This window comes from Ascidia mentula, chromosome 3, assembly GCF_947561715.1.
Source record: "Ascidia mentula chromosome 3, kaAscMent1.1, whole genome shotgun sequence".
In the NCBI taxonomy this organism is placed as follows: Eukaryota; Metazoa; Chordata; class Ascidiacea; order Phlebobranchia; family Ascidiidae; genus Ascidia; species Ascidia mentula.
Window position 1 is genome coordinate 15,962,388 of NC_138568.1, and position 14,114 is coordinate 15,976,501.

General features: G+C 38.0%; 1 protein-coding gene across 1 annotated transcript; it reads left to right on the top strand.

The window, feature by feature from the left end:
- Window positions 1-8,638: 8,638 nt before the first annotated feature.
- Window positions 8,639-13,686, top strand: LOC145895755 (DBH-like monooxygenase protein 1 homolog). Its single transcript, XM_082984537.1, has 15 exons — window positions 8,639-8,789; window positions 9,120-9,230; window positions 9,296-9,445; window positions 10,014-10,104; window positions 10,161-10,342; window positions 10,533-10,610; window positions 10,667-10,771; window positions 10,944-11,046; window positions 11,101-11,270; window positions 11,944-12,038; window positions 12,102-12,258; window positions 12,317-12,465; window positions 12,536-12,623; window positions 12,919-13,017; window positions 13,501-13,686. Exons 1-15 carry the CDS (start codon window positions 8,640-8,642, stop codon window positions 13,684-13,686), a joined length of 1,914 nt encoding a protein of 637 aa, XP_082840663.1. The 5' UTR covers window position 8,639.
- The last annotated feature ends 428 nt before the right edge of the window (window positions 13,687-14,114 follow it).

The following is a 14,114-nucleotide window of genomic DNA, read 5'->3' on the forward strand; positions in this document are numbered from 1 at the left end:
CCACTGTACAGTATTTCACACATCACAATCAAACTATGACGTCACAATACAACGCAACTTGACTTGTAACCACGTAATTTGTGACAAATGGTAAGGGCTGTCAGATACGCCCATATTTGCGTGGTGTTTGCAAAGTTGCATATATTTGTATGTATGATATATCACATATGGGATTAACCATTACAAGAAAGTCGGTTTCCGGGAAATGGGTGAACTTTAAGGGGTGAGAATATTTATTATCCATAAAAATGTTAAGCGATAATGACGTATTTTCACAGAGACCGAAAGAGCGAAAAGTACTTCTGACAAGATATTGAAGGGAATTGTTCAACGTAGGAAACTTGTTGATCTGCAAAGGCACAAGCGCAAGAAGTTGCCGTTTTAAGGGCCGAGGTCGAAAGGCTACGAATGAAAACGTGGTTGAAAGATAATTATATACTTGTACTCTTTATATATATGTGTGCTTGTATAAGCGGTATTTTTACAATAAAGTTGGACCGAAAAGTTACAATACAATATTCGAATTTACGGCCAAGAAGCACTTTTCGTAACGTAATTGCAAATTTCGAAAAGAAGTCCTCAAACAAAAAAAGGCTAAAATTGGCTTAGTCATGCGTAAAATATTCTGCCACCAGTGGACTAAAAGTGCACGTGACACGTAGAAATAAAACATGTTAATATTAAAACTAAGAGATGTTCATAACTTTGAAATATTTTTTGCGAAAAAAGTAGCTTGATACGGCGACTGGTTACTGAGATACAGCTGATCAAAGTCGCATTTTCACCGCTTCGAACGAAATCGTGCGAAAGCGAGATTATTGTTGCGTGACGTCATAGAAGGCGCTTTGGTCGTGCGAGTGCTGGCAGCAAGCCTTATGCGTAGGAATGGAAAACATTGTAAAACTGGTTTAGTGTAGTATTGCATTAAACAGGGGACAACAAGTAAACAAGTGCAACAAACGGATTTTGATGTTAATTTGAGCTGCAGGCAGGTGACCGCTGTTTCGACCTATTATGTCTTATTTAATTGTGTAATAATACAACAGTTACTGGGACATGGTGTTTTTGTTGTTACAGCAGTTATGATCGCTAACGTGATACATAACCTTTTGAAAACACGACAAAGACAAACCGTCAATTTAGCATTGTCGTTTTGTCCACTCGCAGCAAAAGATAGAAGTAGGTTAATTGAATTTTGAGGATGGCAATGACCGCCGAGAAAAACGACCAAATTAGCTGATTACAGTGGATTCTCCTGTGTTTGAAACTATTCGATATCTGCAATATAAGGCGCCTTCTCCTATCAAAAAAGTACTTTTTTTCGCGAACGCCTTGTGTGATGTTAATTTCGCCACAGCGAAAAAGTTTTACGATTTTTGGTCGCCGCTACTTTTCAAAAGTTTTCTACATTTTTTAGTTGACGTAGAACCGTAAAACTTTGGATATACGTTTGCTGTAGATATACTTTTTGTTTTACGCAATGTTGCCAAGACCATGTCCGATGCACTTTCAAATTTGGGTGTTAATTTAACATTTTAGACATTTCGGACAAACATAACATACAGCTAGTATGGCAAGGTAAAAAAGATTTACGCCTTGTGTTCTAAGCATGAATGGGTCGGTTTTCTCTGTTTTGCAGAGAAAGAAATCGTCGTTCATGTGTGTGTCGCAGTAATTAAGTAACTCCTTGCAAGATTGCGATACCGGAAACCGATCGGTCCGCGCCTCTCGGCGGAGTTGCTCCAACTGCTTCTCCAAGTCACGGATTGTTTTGTTTTCTGTCATGGTAACGCTTTAAAATGATGTTTTTCTGTTACAAATAGAAAGATTTTTAATCATTTTTACTGAAAAATTTGTTCCTGCCTCGAAATTTTGAACTAACTTTTATATCAGGTAGGTAAGTTGCTCACATTGTTATAACAGTTGTCTGCTTTGTGTCAAGGCATACAAATCAAGCTTACATTTGCAAAAATACAATTAAAATACAACAAGTTTTATGTGCCCAACGCAATTGGCTTGTTCTATTGTTTTGTTTACTCACCTTGACCTGTTGTGACGTAACAATCAAATCCGGTATCAGTCGCCAAAGATTTAACCAAGTTACAAAACTTGTTTTACAAATTATGCCTAAAACAAAAACAACTTTTCGTTAAATAGTGAACTTGTAAAGGTGATTATGTCGTCACCATAGTTATTTATGTAGAATTGTGTTTGTTTTCTACTTAACTGCATGGCTCGTGTGTACTGGGACTGTCACTGTACATCAGGTTTTACTATAGCGAGTTGACAGAAGCTTGTAAACAATGTTCAACAGATGTTACATACGCTTGCATTTACTGTGTCTGGCGGTCTTAAACGTAACAAAAAGTCCTTGTTTTTTGATTTTGCTTCATCGAAACCATTATTCAGTGACCTGTACTGTTTCGCCACAAGCAACAGTAAACAAACGTTTGTATTGTTACATCATAATATCTCCATACAAACGCTGCATTCTAACCTATTACCTTTGTTTACATTAGATCAGTGCTTAGTAGGGTCTATATGTTCAACCGGCTTGTTGATTACAGTCGCGCACAAACGATAAATATTTCGCATATGGTTGCGCGAGGCTCTGCTTTCCTGTGCCACCCACAAGGCTAGCAAACGCTTCGTCTGTCAATCACATTTTGCATGCATTTCCTGCCCTGGGGGCTACCAGCCTGGCATTACTACTGCCACATTACAATTGCTTTTCACTGAACAAACTTGACTCCTGGCCAGAGAATCAATACAGCAAATGCCGAAGTCATCAAATAATAGCCAGTCTAAAACTTTTGAATCCTCTTCCATCAAACGTTTAATTCCCATTGTTATCGTGGCACCAACTTGTAGTTAGTGTGTGCGCCACACCCAATACTGGTGCGGAAATGCCGCCATGTCATTTTCGCTGTACTGCTGTACAAAGGAAGTGACGCAACCACAGCCCGTTCATACGGGCCGCTTACACGTTGAACGTTGTTTGGGCATCAAATATGCAGCACTACAGGCTGTGCATCCTGCAACCCAGCATTGTCATGGCAAAAAGCATCAAACCAACACAACACGCCTAAACTTTGAAACATAGACTTCGTAAAGGATGTCCTGCGTTCAAATCCCGGTTTAGTAACAAAAATTAAATCCTGAATACATGAACCGCTGTTTGAATGAAGACGAGAATTCTTCCTAAATATATTTTTTCATGCTACAGTTTACGTTTCTAATTGAAAAAAAACTTTGTTTTTACCTGAACTTTTTTGCCAACAAATCGAAATTATTGAAGATTAACAACAAACCAACTTTTTTTGTGTTCGTAGAAAGTGAGATCAAATTCGGTACAAGCGAGATTTGCGAATAAATGTGTCAACCAACTTTATTGAAAATTTCGTTTCAAGTAATACTTGTCATGGGGTAATATGTATTTCAAACGTTATCATCCGTAGACAAGTCGTTGAATGTGTAAGAACAGTAGTTGGTAGAAAATTTTAAAAATAGGGCCGTTTAAAATATTCGTCCAAGATGGCTTCACTGAAATTTTTCGTCAAATTGTCGATTTCAGACAAAACTCAGAGTGTTTCTATAAACCTTCGTGCGTTAAAGAGTTCTTGTGCAAAAGTAATTCTGACACACAACAACACTTATTAAACCTTTCTTCAGCATTTCCACCCAAACCGAAAACAAACGTATATACCTGAATTATCCTTTATGCGGCAAGTATTCAAAACTTTATCTGAAGATGGTTCAAAGGACCTCGTCAGCGAACCAGTTGATATTATTTGTCGATAACAGGCAGAATTTTGCACAAGCCAGCTTGTAAATGCCGATTCGTTGTTGTTTCTCTACACCTGGAAGCTGGGCTGCGCGTCTCAATCCGCGCTGACGTAACGGAAACAGTTTGCCTCTGTGCTGCTACAGGCGCCAATTACCAAACTTTTATGCACGCTTGATGAGCTACTGATAATAATTTAAACATGGCGGAAAATACATTTGAACAGAGAATCGCCTTATTTGGACAGGGTGGAAATAAACACCTGCCAACATATTTTTAAATTTCAATTATTTGCTCTTATTCTATAAGAAGGCAGACATTTATTGCAGAACGGCTGAAAGGCTGAGTGACAAAAATGTGAAATAAATATATTTTGTAGCTGACAATATTTCATTTCTGATAAAAATTTTCCAACAAAAATCTCGTCAGACTTTCAATGACGAAATTTGTACTTCCGTAAATATAAGATCAGTTATTCGGATAAATAGTCGGCCATGTGGAAAAGGTTTCCATTTTGTTGGTTGAAGTTATGATGGCGTGGCGAAATTTATTTCCTTTGCATATTTTTTGCGTTAAAAGATTTCTTAATTTAGAGATAAAATTTATTTATGTTTCATTCAGTAGGAGAAAAGCACACACGAAGTTTACAAAGATCACGGCGAGGTTGTTGTGTATGTTTGTAAGAAGTTCTAATACACAAGGTCTTAAAACAAATGTCGGTATAACATAGATATCGTATGTATTGTTGCTATACCTTAGTGTATTAAATAAATTGCAAGTGTGCAATCAAATGTATGTTAGAAATATTATGGATGTTAGCATGGAAAGAGTTTGTTCGGTTGTCAATGTTTGTCCCACGTCAGGATTTATTGCTGCTAAAATTTCCCAAATATTACGTAGGATTTTTTCTCTGTGTTTATATGTCCATGCACACTTACAGCGTATTCCTCAACCTTTTGTGGTTTAAAATTATACTTAATAACAAATAATAATAGTCCTTGCTGTTGACTGCGGTTGGAGGTTGAGAAAAAACGTTGAACTGCTGGCGTTAGTCGAGTTGATGCTCAATGTGACGTTATCAGATTGGAAATGTGACGTTATCAGATTGGAAAACAATACTCAATAGTGGCAGAAACCAAGCGACCATCCTGGTTGTGTCTTAGACCCATGTGTAAAGTAAAACGTGAATATCCAGCTTTAAAAAATAATATCTTGGATTTTCGTGTCGGCGTTACTAGTTTAAGTTGCATCACGAGTGTTGGTAAAGGCAACAAAGAATCAAATTTTAAGCGCGTGGTTTTCGATAGGACCGGATCTTTTCCACTTTCCTTTCGAAGTAATGCCGAAGCGATTGGTTGCACTTGTAAACTCAGACTGGTGAGTGGTGATTGTACTGAAATTTACAAATTGAAAAGTGCCCATCACCTTTCCAGTCGGTTTGCTGCTAAAGCAGGTGTCGCTTTAGTTCGACTGAACTAAGCAATTAGTAAAGTTAATGGTCGGCCAGCAAAATAAATTTCATGCTAAAAAGACGAAAAATTATAGCAGAAGCCTCTTTCTGAATTTGGCTGTAGTTCCGTTGGCTTTTTGTCAGTGATTTTGACACGTTTGTTATGGCAGAAAATTCTAATAGGCAAAGAAGGGTCGAAATGAGTCAGAACTGTGTCAGCTGACAACCATTCCTTTAACTTGCAAACTGCAGCATCTTTGTGCCTGCCGCAGTTCCACGCAACCTTCACCTGGTAAGTCAACACAGGTTCCACAAAACCAATTTCGACTTGCTTTTCGGTGGTGACATATTTACAACTGCATCCAATTTGGAACCTTTTGAAATACCTTCTTTAAAACAAATGTGCGTATTTCACTTGTGGTAATGCACATTTACATTTCTTCAAACCAGTGCTTTGCGCATTTTTTGTAGCCGAAAGCTTCACAAATAAGAGCTGTATAACCCGTACACTTTGCTGCAATATCACAAAGGAAACTTTAGTAACGCAGATTGTTTCATGGGAAATTTAATTTTAAAGAAATAATACCTTAAATTACAAAACTGTATTCTTCCGCTCTGTAGTAGCTAAGTAAGGCCTTTTTAAATCAATCTGTTAGACACCTCTTTGAAAGATGTTTTTATTTTTATCAGAAAAATATATTTCGCCCTGAAAAGGGCATCATCAGTTTCTGCAAAGTGTACAAAACAACGTAAAATTACTAAGTAGAAGCGAAGGTCTGCCACATAAAGGAAAGTACCTAAATAAAAATTCAAAAATTTTTAAAAAAATTAAAACTTAAAGAATGCAAATAAAAACCTGGATATGTAAGAAAAGAACTAGTAACTGACTGCCAGTACAATTCCAACAAAAAATATGTCGCACAAAGCCTGACAAAACTCGCGAGCAAGTCTAATATCTGAATGTATACGTCACACGATACGCGACGCCAAAAATGCAACAAATGCAACGAAAAAACACCACAAAGAAGGGAACACGAGGTTCGAACTTTTGAGCCTTTAGGCGCACAATGATTGATGGCAGTGCCACACAATCGTGACGACATAAAACGCTACAGCAAAACAACAAGAGCAATTGACACTAAACAAGGCACATTGTAAATGTACTATTTGCACACAGGTGTGATCATACTCTACACGTTGATCTGTGCCCGTGTCCTATGCAACCACATGTCCTCATATAGGCTATATCCAAATTCTCTGCAGACGGTTTGTGTACGAATGTCACACTGTAACAGCGTGATAATGAGAGTTTCTGGTGGAAAAGTTGAGTATGCTTTGTTTTGAAGTGGTTGCCTAATGCTGTGGCATCATTATCCGGTAGGCATTGAAACTTATATTCCACGTGGATCTGTGCATATTCCATCGTGTGGAGAAGCGGTTTTTTTGTCTGACCAACGTACTAAGCCCCACATTCTTTACATGACGCCACGAAAATACCGAAGTCGCGACAGGTTAGCCGCTGATGTAACTTGATTGTACCTGTGGGGGTGCATAGAACGTTGGATGTTTCTAACTTCCGATCTATAGAGTGAGTTAAAAACGGACACAACAGTATGCGCTCGAACCCAAAAGTTCTTGTAAAGCCCAAACCAGGTCCGGAAAAGATTTATTCAACCATGACGCACGAACCTGACCAAATAAGGCAACCACGACATAGGCCTAAAACTCTCTACCACTCAGTACAAAGAATGCAACATCATGCTTCAACTAAGTGGGTTAAGCGTCAGTAGTACCTGAAGTACGACCCGGATTATGATTTCGTGCGGTTTGCAACGTAAAGGCGTCAATTCCATTGACGTTTATGCTAGTCAGGTCTACCAGTTTGGGTAAAGCAAAATTATATGAGCTGATTTAGACATATAACTACATTACATCATACTACCCAAATGCATGACAATTCCAAACTTTCGAGAACCGGTGGCGTACTGGACAAAATTTTGTAACGATGTGCACAAATATTGTTGATTTGCTTTGTCTTTATACAACATTTACATGACCACGTTTCAGGCGCAGTATTATGACGAAGAAAAACGTTATCGGTCAGGCGGTCCAGAAATTGCCTAAGGCGTCGCTTACAAGAGTCGAACGATTTGGGATTTGCTGATGGTGCAGGTGTGCAGGTCCAGTGGTGATGATAATTAGTCTACGTCTATTAATGTGGGCGGTGCTTAGTGGTCTGCCTGGTAACCTTTTATGAAAAATTGATGGCTCTGCAGGGAGACAAAAATGTGATTTGCAATTTACAGACATGCAAAAAAAACTGAATGTGGTAGACATGTGATGCAACAGGTAGCTGACAAGATTAGAAAGGGATCAGTTTTGACTTGTGTGATTAATTAATTTTGATATAAATCTTTTGTCGAAGTTGTGGGTTTAATTGCCATGTAGCTATTGGCCTAAAAGTTCCGAAACCAAGTTGTTAGTTGTATTTAATGTGCCCGGGAGTCCTTAGTTGGTGTTTTCAGGTCCAATACGCAACAAGACAGCTTTTCGTATTTACCACAACATTTATACGCGTGGCGAGTCACGAAACGGACTTGGAAAAGCGGGCAGTTTTGCGCCTATTTGTTCGCAGGCCACGGAAACATAGTGTTTGGGAACCGGAACGTTACAGTTTTTTTAAATTAGTTTGAACAACATGAGGGTCGCACGTTCCAGTAGACTGAAAAATAATTGCTTCGGTTCTTACAGTTCTCAAGGTTTATGTGACATTTGGTTACATCAACAACACCGCATACAGAAAAATATCGGCTTTCACGCGAACCAAAATAATTGTGGAACGCGCAAATAAAATTCTGAATTGCAGCTCACACTATAAAAACATTTGGAAACCCCTAGAATACGTAGTACTACCATTGTGCTAGACAATTTTTTTGAGTGTTTATGTAACCAAATATGAAAAATGTCGTAAACTAGAAAGACTATTTATCGGGCGCACCATGTCACCCATCCGCACAACAAATATTCATATCCGCACTAGTGCGCATAGTATATCACTTGTTGAAAAGCACTGATGTAAACGTAGCGAAATTTATCAAACCAAATGATTCTTTTGGGGGATACACGTGATAACCTTTCACATACATCGTAGGAATCATTGTCAGCACACGAAATGGGACTTTCCACATCAATTAATTCTAAGCCCAAAGACACCCGGTTGACGCTTCACAATTGTTTCGTTGTCTGGACTGCGACTTGCGCGCAACAACTCGAATAAAGCAAACGGAATATCTTCGAAAGTTCAATTGCGCAAAAGTAAACTTTTCACCTCAAAGGTTTGCGTAAAGTTTCGGGCGTGTATTATAAAATTGCGTTTTATCGAAGGGTATTAGTCGTAGGATCAACATGCATTCGCTGTTGCTTGTTTCTGCGTGTATGGCTATTGGATGTCAAGCTCAGACACCGAGTCAAACTTATTCCCATTCAAACCAACTTGATATTGCAGGAAATGTTTTTCTCTACTGGAATTTCAACACAAGCTTCATCACATTGGAGGTTAGTTCGATTTTCAAGTTCAATTAAACACAACGCCTTTGAGAAGAATACGAATTGTTTGTGCGGTCTAAATGCTGGCCCACAGAAGAAATCTTGTGGCTTGTAGAGAATATCAGAATTATTCATCATCCATCATCGTTTCGATTATAATCTTGTGTAATATTTTAATACGCATTGTTTGGTAGCAATTTGTAGTCAAATTTTCTACTTTCGGTGTGCCATATTATGTGAAGTGCAGACTGGGATGTTCGCAATCTCAAACAAACCCAAAGAAAATACTCTTTCAAGCAATGCTATCGTAAATGATCCGAAAACGATGTAATTTTACAGCTTCATGGACAAACTACTGGATGGATCGGTGTGGGGTTTTCCCCAAGTGGAAGCATGATTGGAGCCGACATGATCGTGGGTTGGGTGAAAAGTGGAGTCACCACAATTACCGTGAGTGTCTCTATGTTGCAAATACATTGGACAAGTTAGGAAAATTGTGTAAATTTTCGTCGTAGGATCGGCACGCCACTGCCAACACCTTTCCGCCAATGGACAGTGAACAAAACATCGATGTCTTGTCGGGCGGCGAAAGCAACGGATGGACATGGATTAAATTCACGAGACAACTTGCAGCTTGCGAAACTCCCCAAGACGTTGCTATCACAGTAGGTTTTGAAGTATAATAGGACATAATGGCCAGCACTGATTAATCGGGATGATTGGACAACTTTGCCTCTCCAAAAATATTGTAACTTGACACTGAAAACATGTGAGATCTTAATAGTTTTCTTGTACTGTGGCGGGGATATTTCGGTCTTACAAATTATTAATTACTCTTCTTCATTTTACACGATCCACAGCATGTAACTTTAACATCAAAACATAACCATGACTTTGGTTTTTCTGTCCAAACAAGGTATTTTTGTGTCGTAGCCAGAGTTACTTGTTTTTATGTATTAAAAATAGAAATGTTCGTCATACTTTCATATATCATTGGGTCGAACCACTATCAATGAAAAAACGAAATCTCAAAATGTGAATTTTCGGTGACAATCTTCATGTGTTTAAAGTGGGTCCACAGTATAGGATCTAAAGGCGAATGTATCTCGGTTTTCGGATTAAGGTTTTATAAAAACGATTGCATTTAACATAAAAATGATTATGGATGAAGAGTCAAGTGTTTTATGGCGCTTTTGTCGGGAATATGCTTTTGTAAAACGATATTATTTGCAGGGTAACACCTTAAAAGTAATCTACGCCTATGGAGCAAGCGACCCTACTGGTGACGACATTGTGGGAGATAATTATCACGGAACCAATAGAGGTACAATAGTAACGTCAACACAATGCAACGAAATCGTAAAAGGAAGACATTTGCAGGAACAAAAAGCGTCATTTTTACGGAATCAGCCGATGCGAACTCAGTGGCGCCTCCTTCCGCTGAAACTACCGAAACTTTTACAGTGCGAACTGGTGGCGTGACTATTCCTACCGCACGGACCTATTACAGTTGCCATCTTGTGGCATTTCCAACTGTTCCATCGAAACGACACATTGTGAAGGTTAGGAAATGCAAAAAAAATATCGCACGATGGGATGCTAAAAGGTGTTATAAAAACAATCACATAACCATTGTCACAAGTGTAAGATGCCCAATATAAGTCCTGGGCGTACAATTCAAAAACATTATTACTTGTACGGCCTATGCTTGCTGTTGTGTTTTCACGGCACTCTTTTTTTCGTTTCTACCAGATTTCCCCACTTGTGCAAAGCGGCAATGAGTTGTACGTTCATCACATTGTCATATATCAATGCGTCGACCCACTACCGGTGAGAAAACAGAAACACTAAATTTGAATTTTTGTTCACCAACATTATGTGTTTAGAACGGAACCACAGTAGGATCTGAAGGCGAATGTTATACAACCAACGCCCCAATACATGACTCAATGTGTCGACATGTTATATTCGCATGGGCTAATGGCGGAGAGGTAATTCCATCATATATGTATGTCGTAGAAATTTATTCTGTGTTGAATACATCTAAGATTTTTTCTAATCAAATCAAAACTTGTATTTCTGGTTTGATTTTCTATTGAATTTATGATAATTTACCATGCTTAAGTTTTGCATCCATTTTACACGTCTTCGTTTTACTTGAAGGAATTTGCATTTCCGACTGACGTTGGATTTCCATTTGGCGAGGCAGGCGACCCGAAAAACGTTGTGATCGAAATGCATTACGACAACCCTAACCTTACACCAGGTATGTTTGCAGCAAAACGCTTCATGCAATACTAATAATTCATGCGACTGATAGGTGTTGTGGACAACTCTGGTTTGACGTTTCACTACACAAGCCAACTCCGAACACATGATGCTGGTGTCATTCAGGCAGGTCAGGCGGTAAACTCGTTTTCTCACGTGATACCGCCAAAGGCGACGTCATTTCTGACGTATGGAGATTGCTCCGGGAATTGTCTACAAAGTGTAAGTGTAATTTCTAAAATCACATGTTTTTCCGCGTCTTTTTTTTTTATTTTATTTGAAAGCTTCGGCTAGTAAAAAAAAGGTTTGTGGATATCATGTTTTTACCGTCTCCCCGAGAGAGAAGCGCGTCAATTTCCTCCATTCTCTCAGCGTTGTATTGTCTCATACAATAGTTTGATTTTTACAAACTTAAAAACTTCGATCCATTCATTTGGTGACTCCACGAAGTATTGTTGGGCCGTTTTTGTTTATTTTATCTAAATATTAATTGAAAGTGATAATAATTATAAATAAAAAATAATTCTCAACAACACTTTTACGGAGGTAATCATCATTATGAGAATAAAGAGACTGGCCCATACTGTTGAAAATATTGACATGTTATATTTATTTAAAATGTTTCGGCAAGAGCTTATGACATCATCAGCTGAAAATGATCCACGCTGCTGGCCTCATCTATGATTTATGACGTCAGTCAGGTCAGCAAATAATCTTGGAGCGAAACCAACCTCGCAAATCAAATCAACTAATGGTGGCATATGCTCTTGCCGAAACATTTTAAATAAATAAAACATGTCAATGTTTTTAACAATAATTAAGGGCCAGTCTCTTTAATCTCCGAATTATGAGTAACTCCGAATTATGAGTAAAAATATTTTTATTCGGTAAATAGGCGATGACGGTAGCGGGAGTATCCAGCATTAAAATTTTCGCATCAATATTCCACACACACTTGTTGGGCAGAAAGGTTACTCTAAGACAAGTCAGGTAACGTTATGACAAAAAATTTTGTGTTTTGTTAAATGTCAAAGATTTCCCTCAATGCTACAGAAATGGAGTGGAACAACCATACATAACCAAAGATGACAGTTATGACTTTGACTTTCAAACGTCCCGATATGTTTCACCGGAAAGAACAATTTTACCTGGAGATAGCCTCCAAGTTCTTTGTGATTACGACAGTTCATCGAAAACCACTTTAACATACGTAAGTAATTTAGTTCTGTGAGAGAAAAGTTTATTGTACAATCAGAATGTTTTTACAGGGAGGACTGGATACCACAAGAGAAATGTGCCTGGCATTCATCCTGTATTATCCAAAGTTACCTATCAGCGTTTGTGTTACAACTCCTATTCGAAATCCAGGCTGGTATCAAGCCGTGGGTCTAACTGATGCCCAGATTGCTGACTTAACGTAGGAATGCATAGCTAACTTTCATGCATAGCTAACTTTCACTTTCATCAACAATGTTTTTGTGTTCCAGGTTTACTGGAAATTTTGACATTACCGCTACACTGGCAAACTTCTCTTTTCAAAGTACTGGACAGACTCTTGAGGAATACTTGAATGCCGTAAGCATTAAATACTTCATCAAAATTTACCGTACAACAAAATAGATTGATTTACTAATAATCAATAAAGGAATAAAAATAAAGCTTTAAAAGCCAACGACATTGTCTCAACGACATTAACATTTCAAACGAATTTTAGACTTGTTTCTAAGTAACTTGTTATTGCTATTGATAAAAGACTAATTTAAAGCAAAATACATGATAAAAACCCACGCAATCAGTAACACGTATTTTGTGTTTTAATAATAACACCCAGTACCAAAATGCACAAGAAATCAAAACTTTTTTTATCTAGTTTAATTGGGATCAAAATCTTGCCACCGAGTTCAGTTTAAAAATGAATTCGAGACCAAAACTACAAACCTGTAGCAACAACATTTTCGTGCCTCCTGGGGTAAGTGCATCACATATTTCACATGTTGTTTATATTTTTAACCATAACAAAATGCCATTTTTCGGGGCAAAATTTGGTCCGTGGCGCTTAACGGTTTGTGGTTACATGGCATCGCAACAAAGGCATCATGCCGTGCGATAAAAACATGTTCTATTTTTAAATTGAAAAATGACGAAATCCGACTTCTGGGGTTAATGTGCAGCAGGGACAAACTTCAAACAAGCACCGACATTTATTTAAACTTTTTTCACGATTTACTGAGCTTTATTCAAGGCAATGACTGTGTTATTTATCGCTGATATGCTGCACCAAAAGCAAGATTGCACCGAAAGTTTGCCTCTGCATGTTTTTTATGAAAAATAGGAAACGGATGAGTTGCTCCACGAAGTTTTTCACACACGTAGTAAACATGCAATGGCATTTGTGCATAAACAAACGAAACTTGGGAGTAAAATAACAACTAAATCACCATTTTGTTGGAAGGTTGAAACCTTTGTGTTGCCTTTGAACATCACCCAACCATACAATGAACCAGTACAAACCTGCTTTGTGCAAACAACAACTACATCAACAACTGCAACAACAACATCAGGAAAAGACAGTCCAAAATCAACAACTGGAATATTTATTTGTACACCACTGCTTTTTAGTCTGATGTGGTGTCAGTGAAGGTGGAAATTGTCGTAAAGTTTATTTTGCACATAATATTTGAAGCACAATATCAGTAGCCTTGTATGTCGTATATCTCTATTACATCTTCACCTCACTTGTACGTCACGTATAAATTGTGTAATTTTTTTTCCTAAACATGCCTGGTAATTGATCTTTAGAGGTTATAACTTTTTGGGTGTGAACTGCAAAAAAAGTTTTACTGTAGAAAAGGGTTACGACTTTAGTTTCGTATCTCTGAGAAACATACGAACAGAAGTAGGACAAACAAGAGAGCAAAACCACTAATTTCAAAAGATATAAGAAAGGAGTGCTAAAGAGGTTGTCAACAGCTTATATGTTAAACACGAAAACGTTTATGATAGTACAAGAGGATCTTCTGGCAATAATATTAATCCCTATAGGCGTTTCGATGGACAGGAGAATGT

Bases quoted from the DNA above. Each gene is read 5' to 3' on its own strand.
- LOC145895755 (XM_082984537.1), top strand. From the start codon at position 8,640: ATGCATTCGCTGTTGCTTGTTTCTGCGTGTATGGCTATTGGATGTCAA. The intron at 11,271-11,943 runs GTAAGTGTAATT...TTCGGTAAATAG, and splicing joins CCGGGAATTGTCTACAAAGT to GCGATGACGGTAGCGGGAGT. The intron at 13,018-13,500 runs GTAAGTGCATCA...TTTTGTTGGAAG, and splicing joins ACATTTTCGTGCCTCCTGGG to GTTGAAACCTTTGTGTTGCC.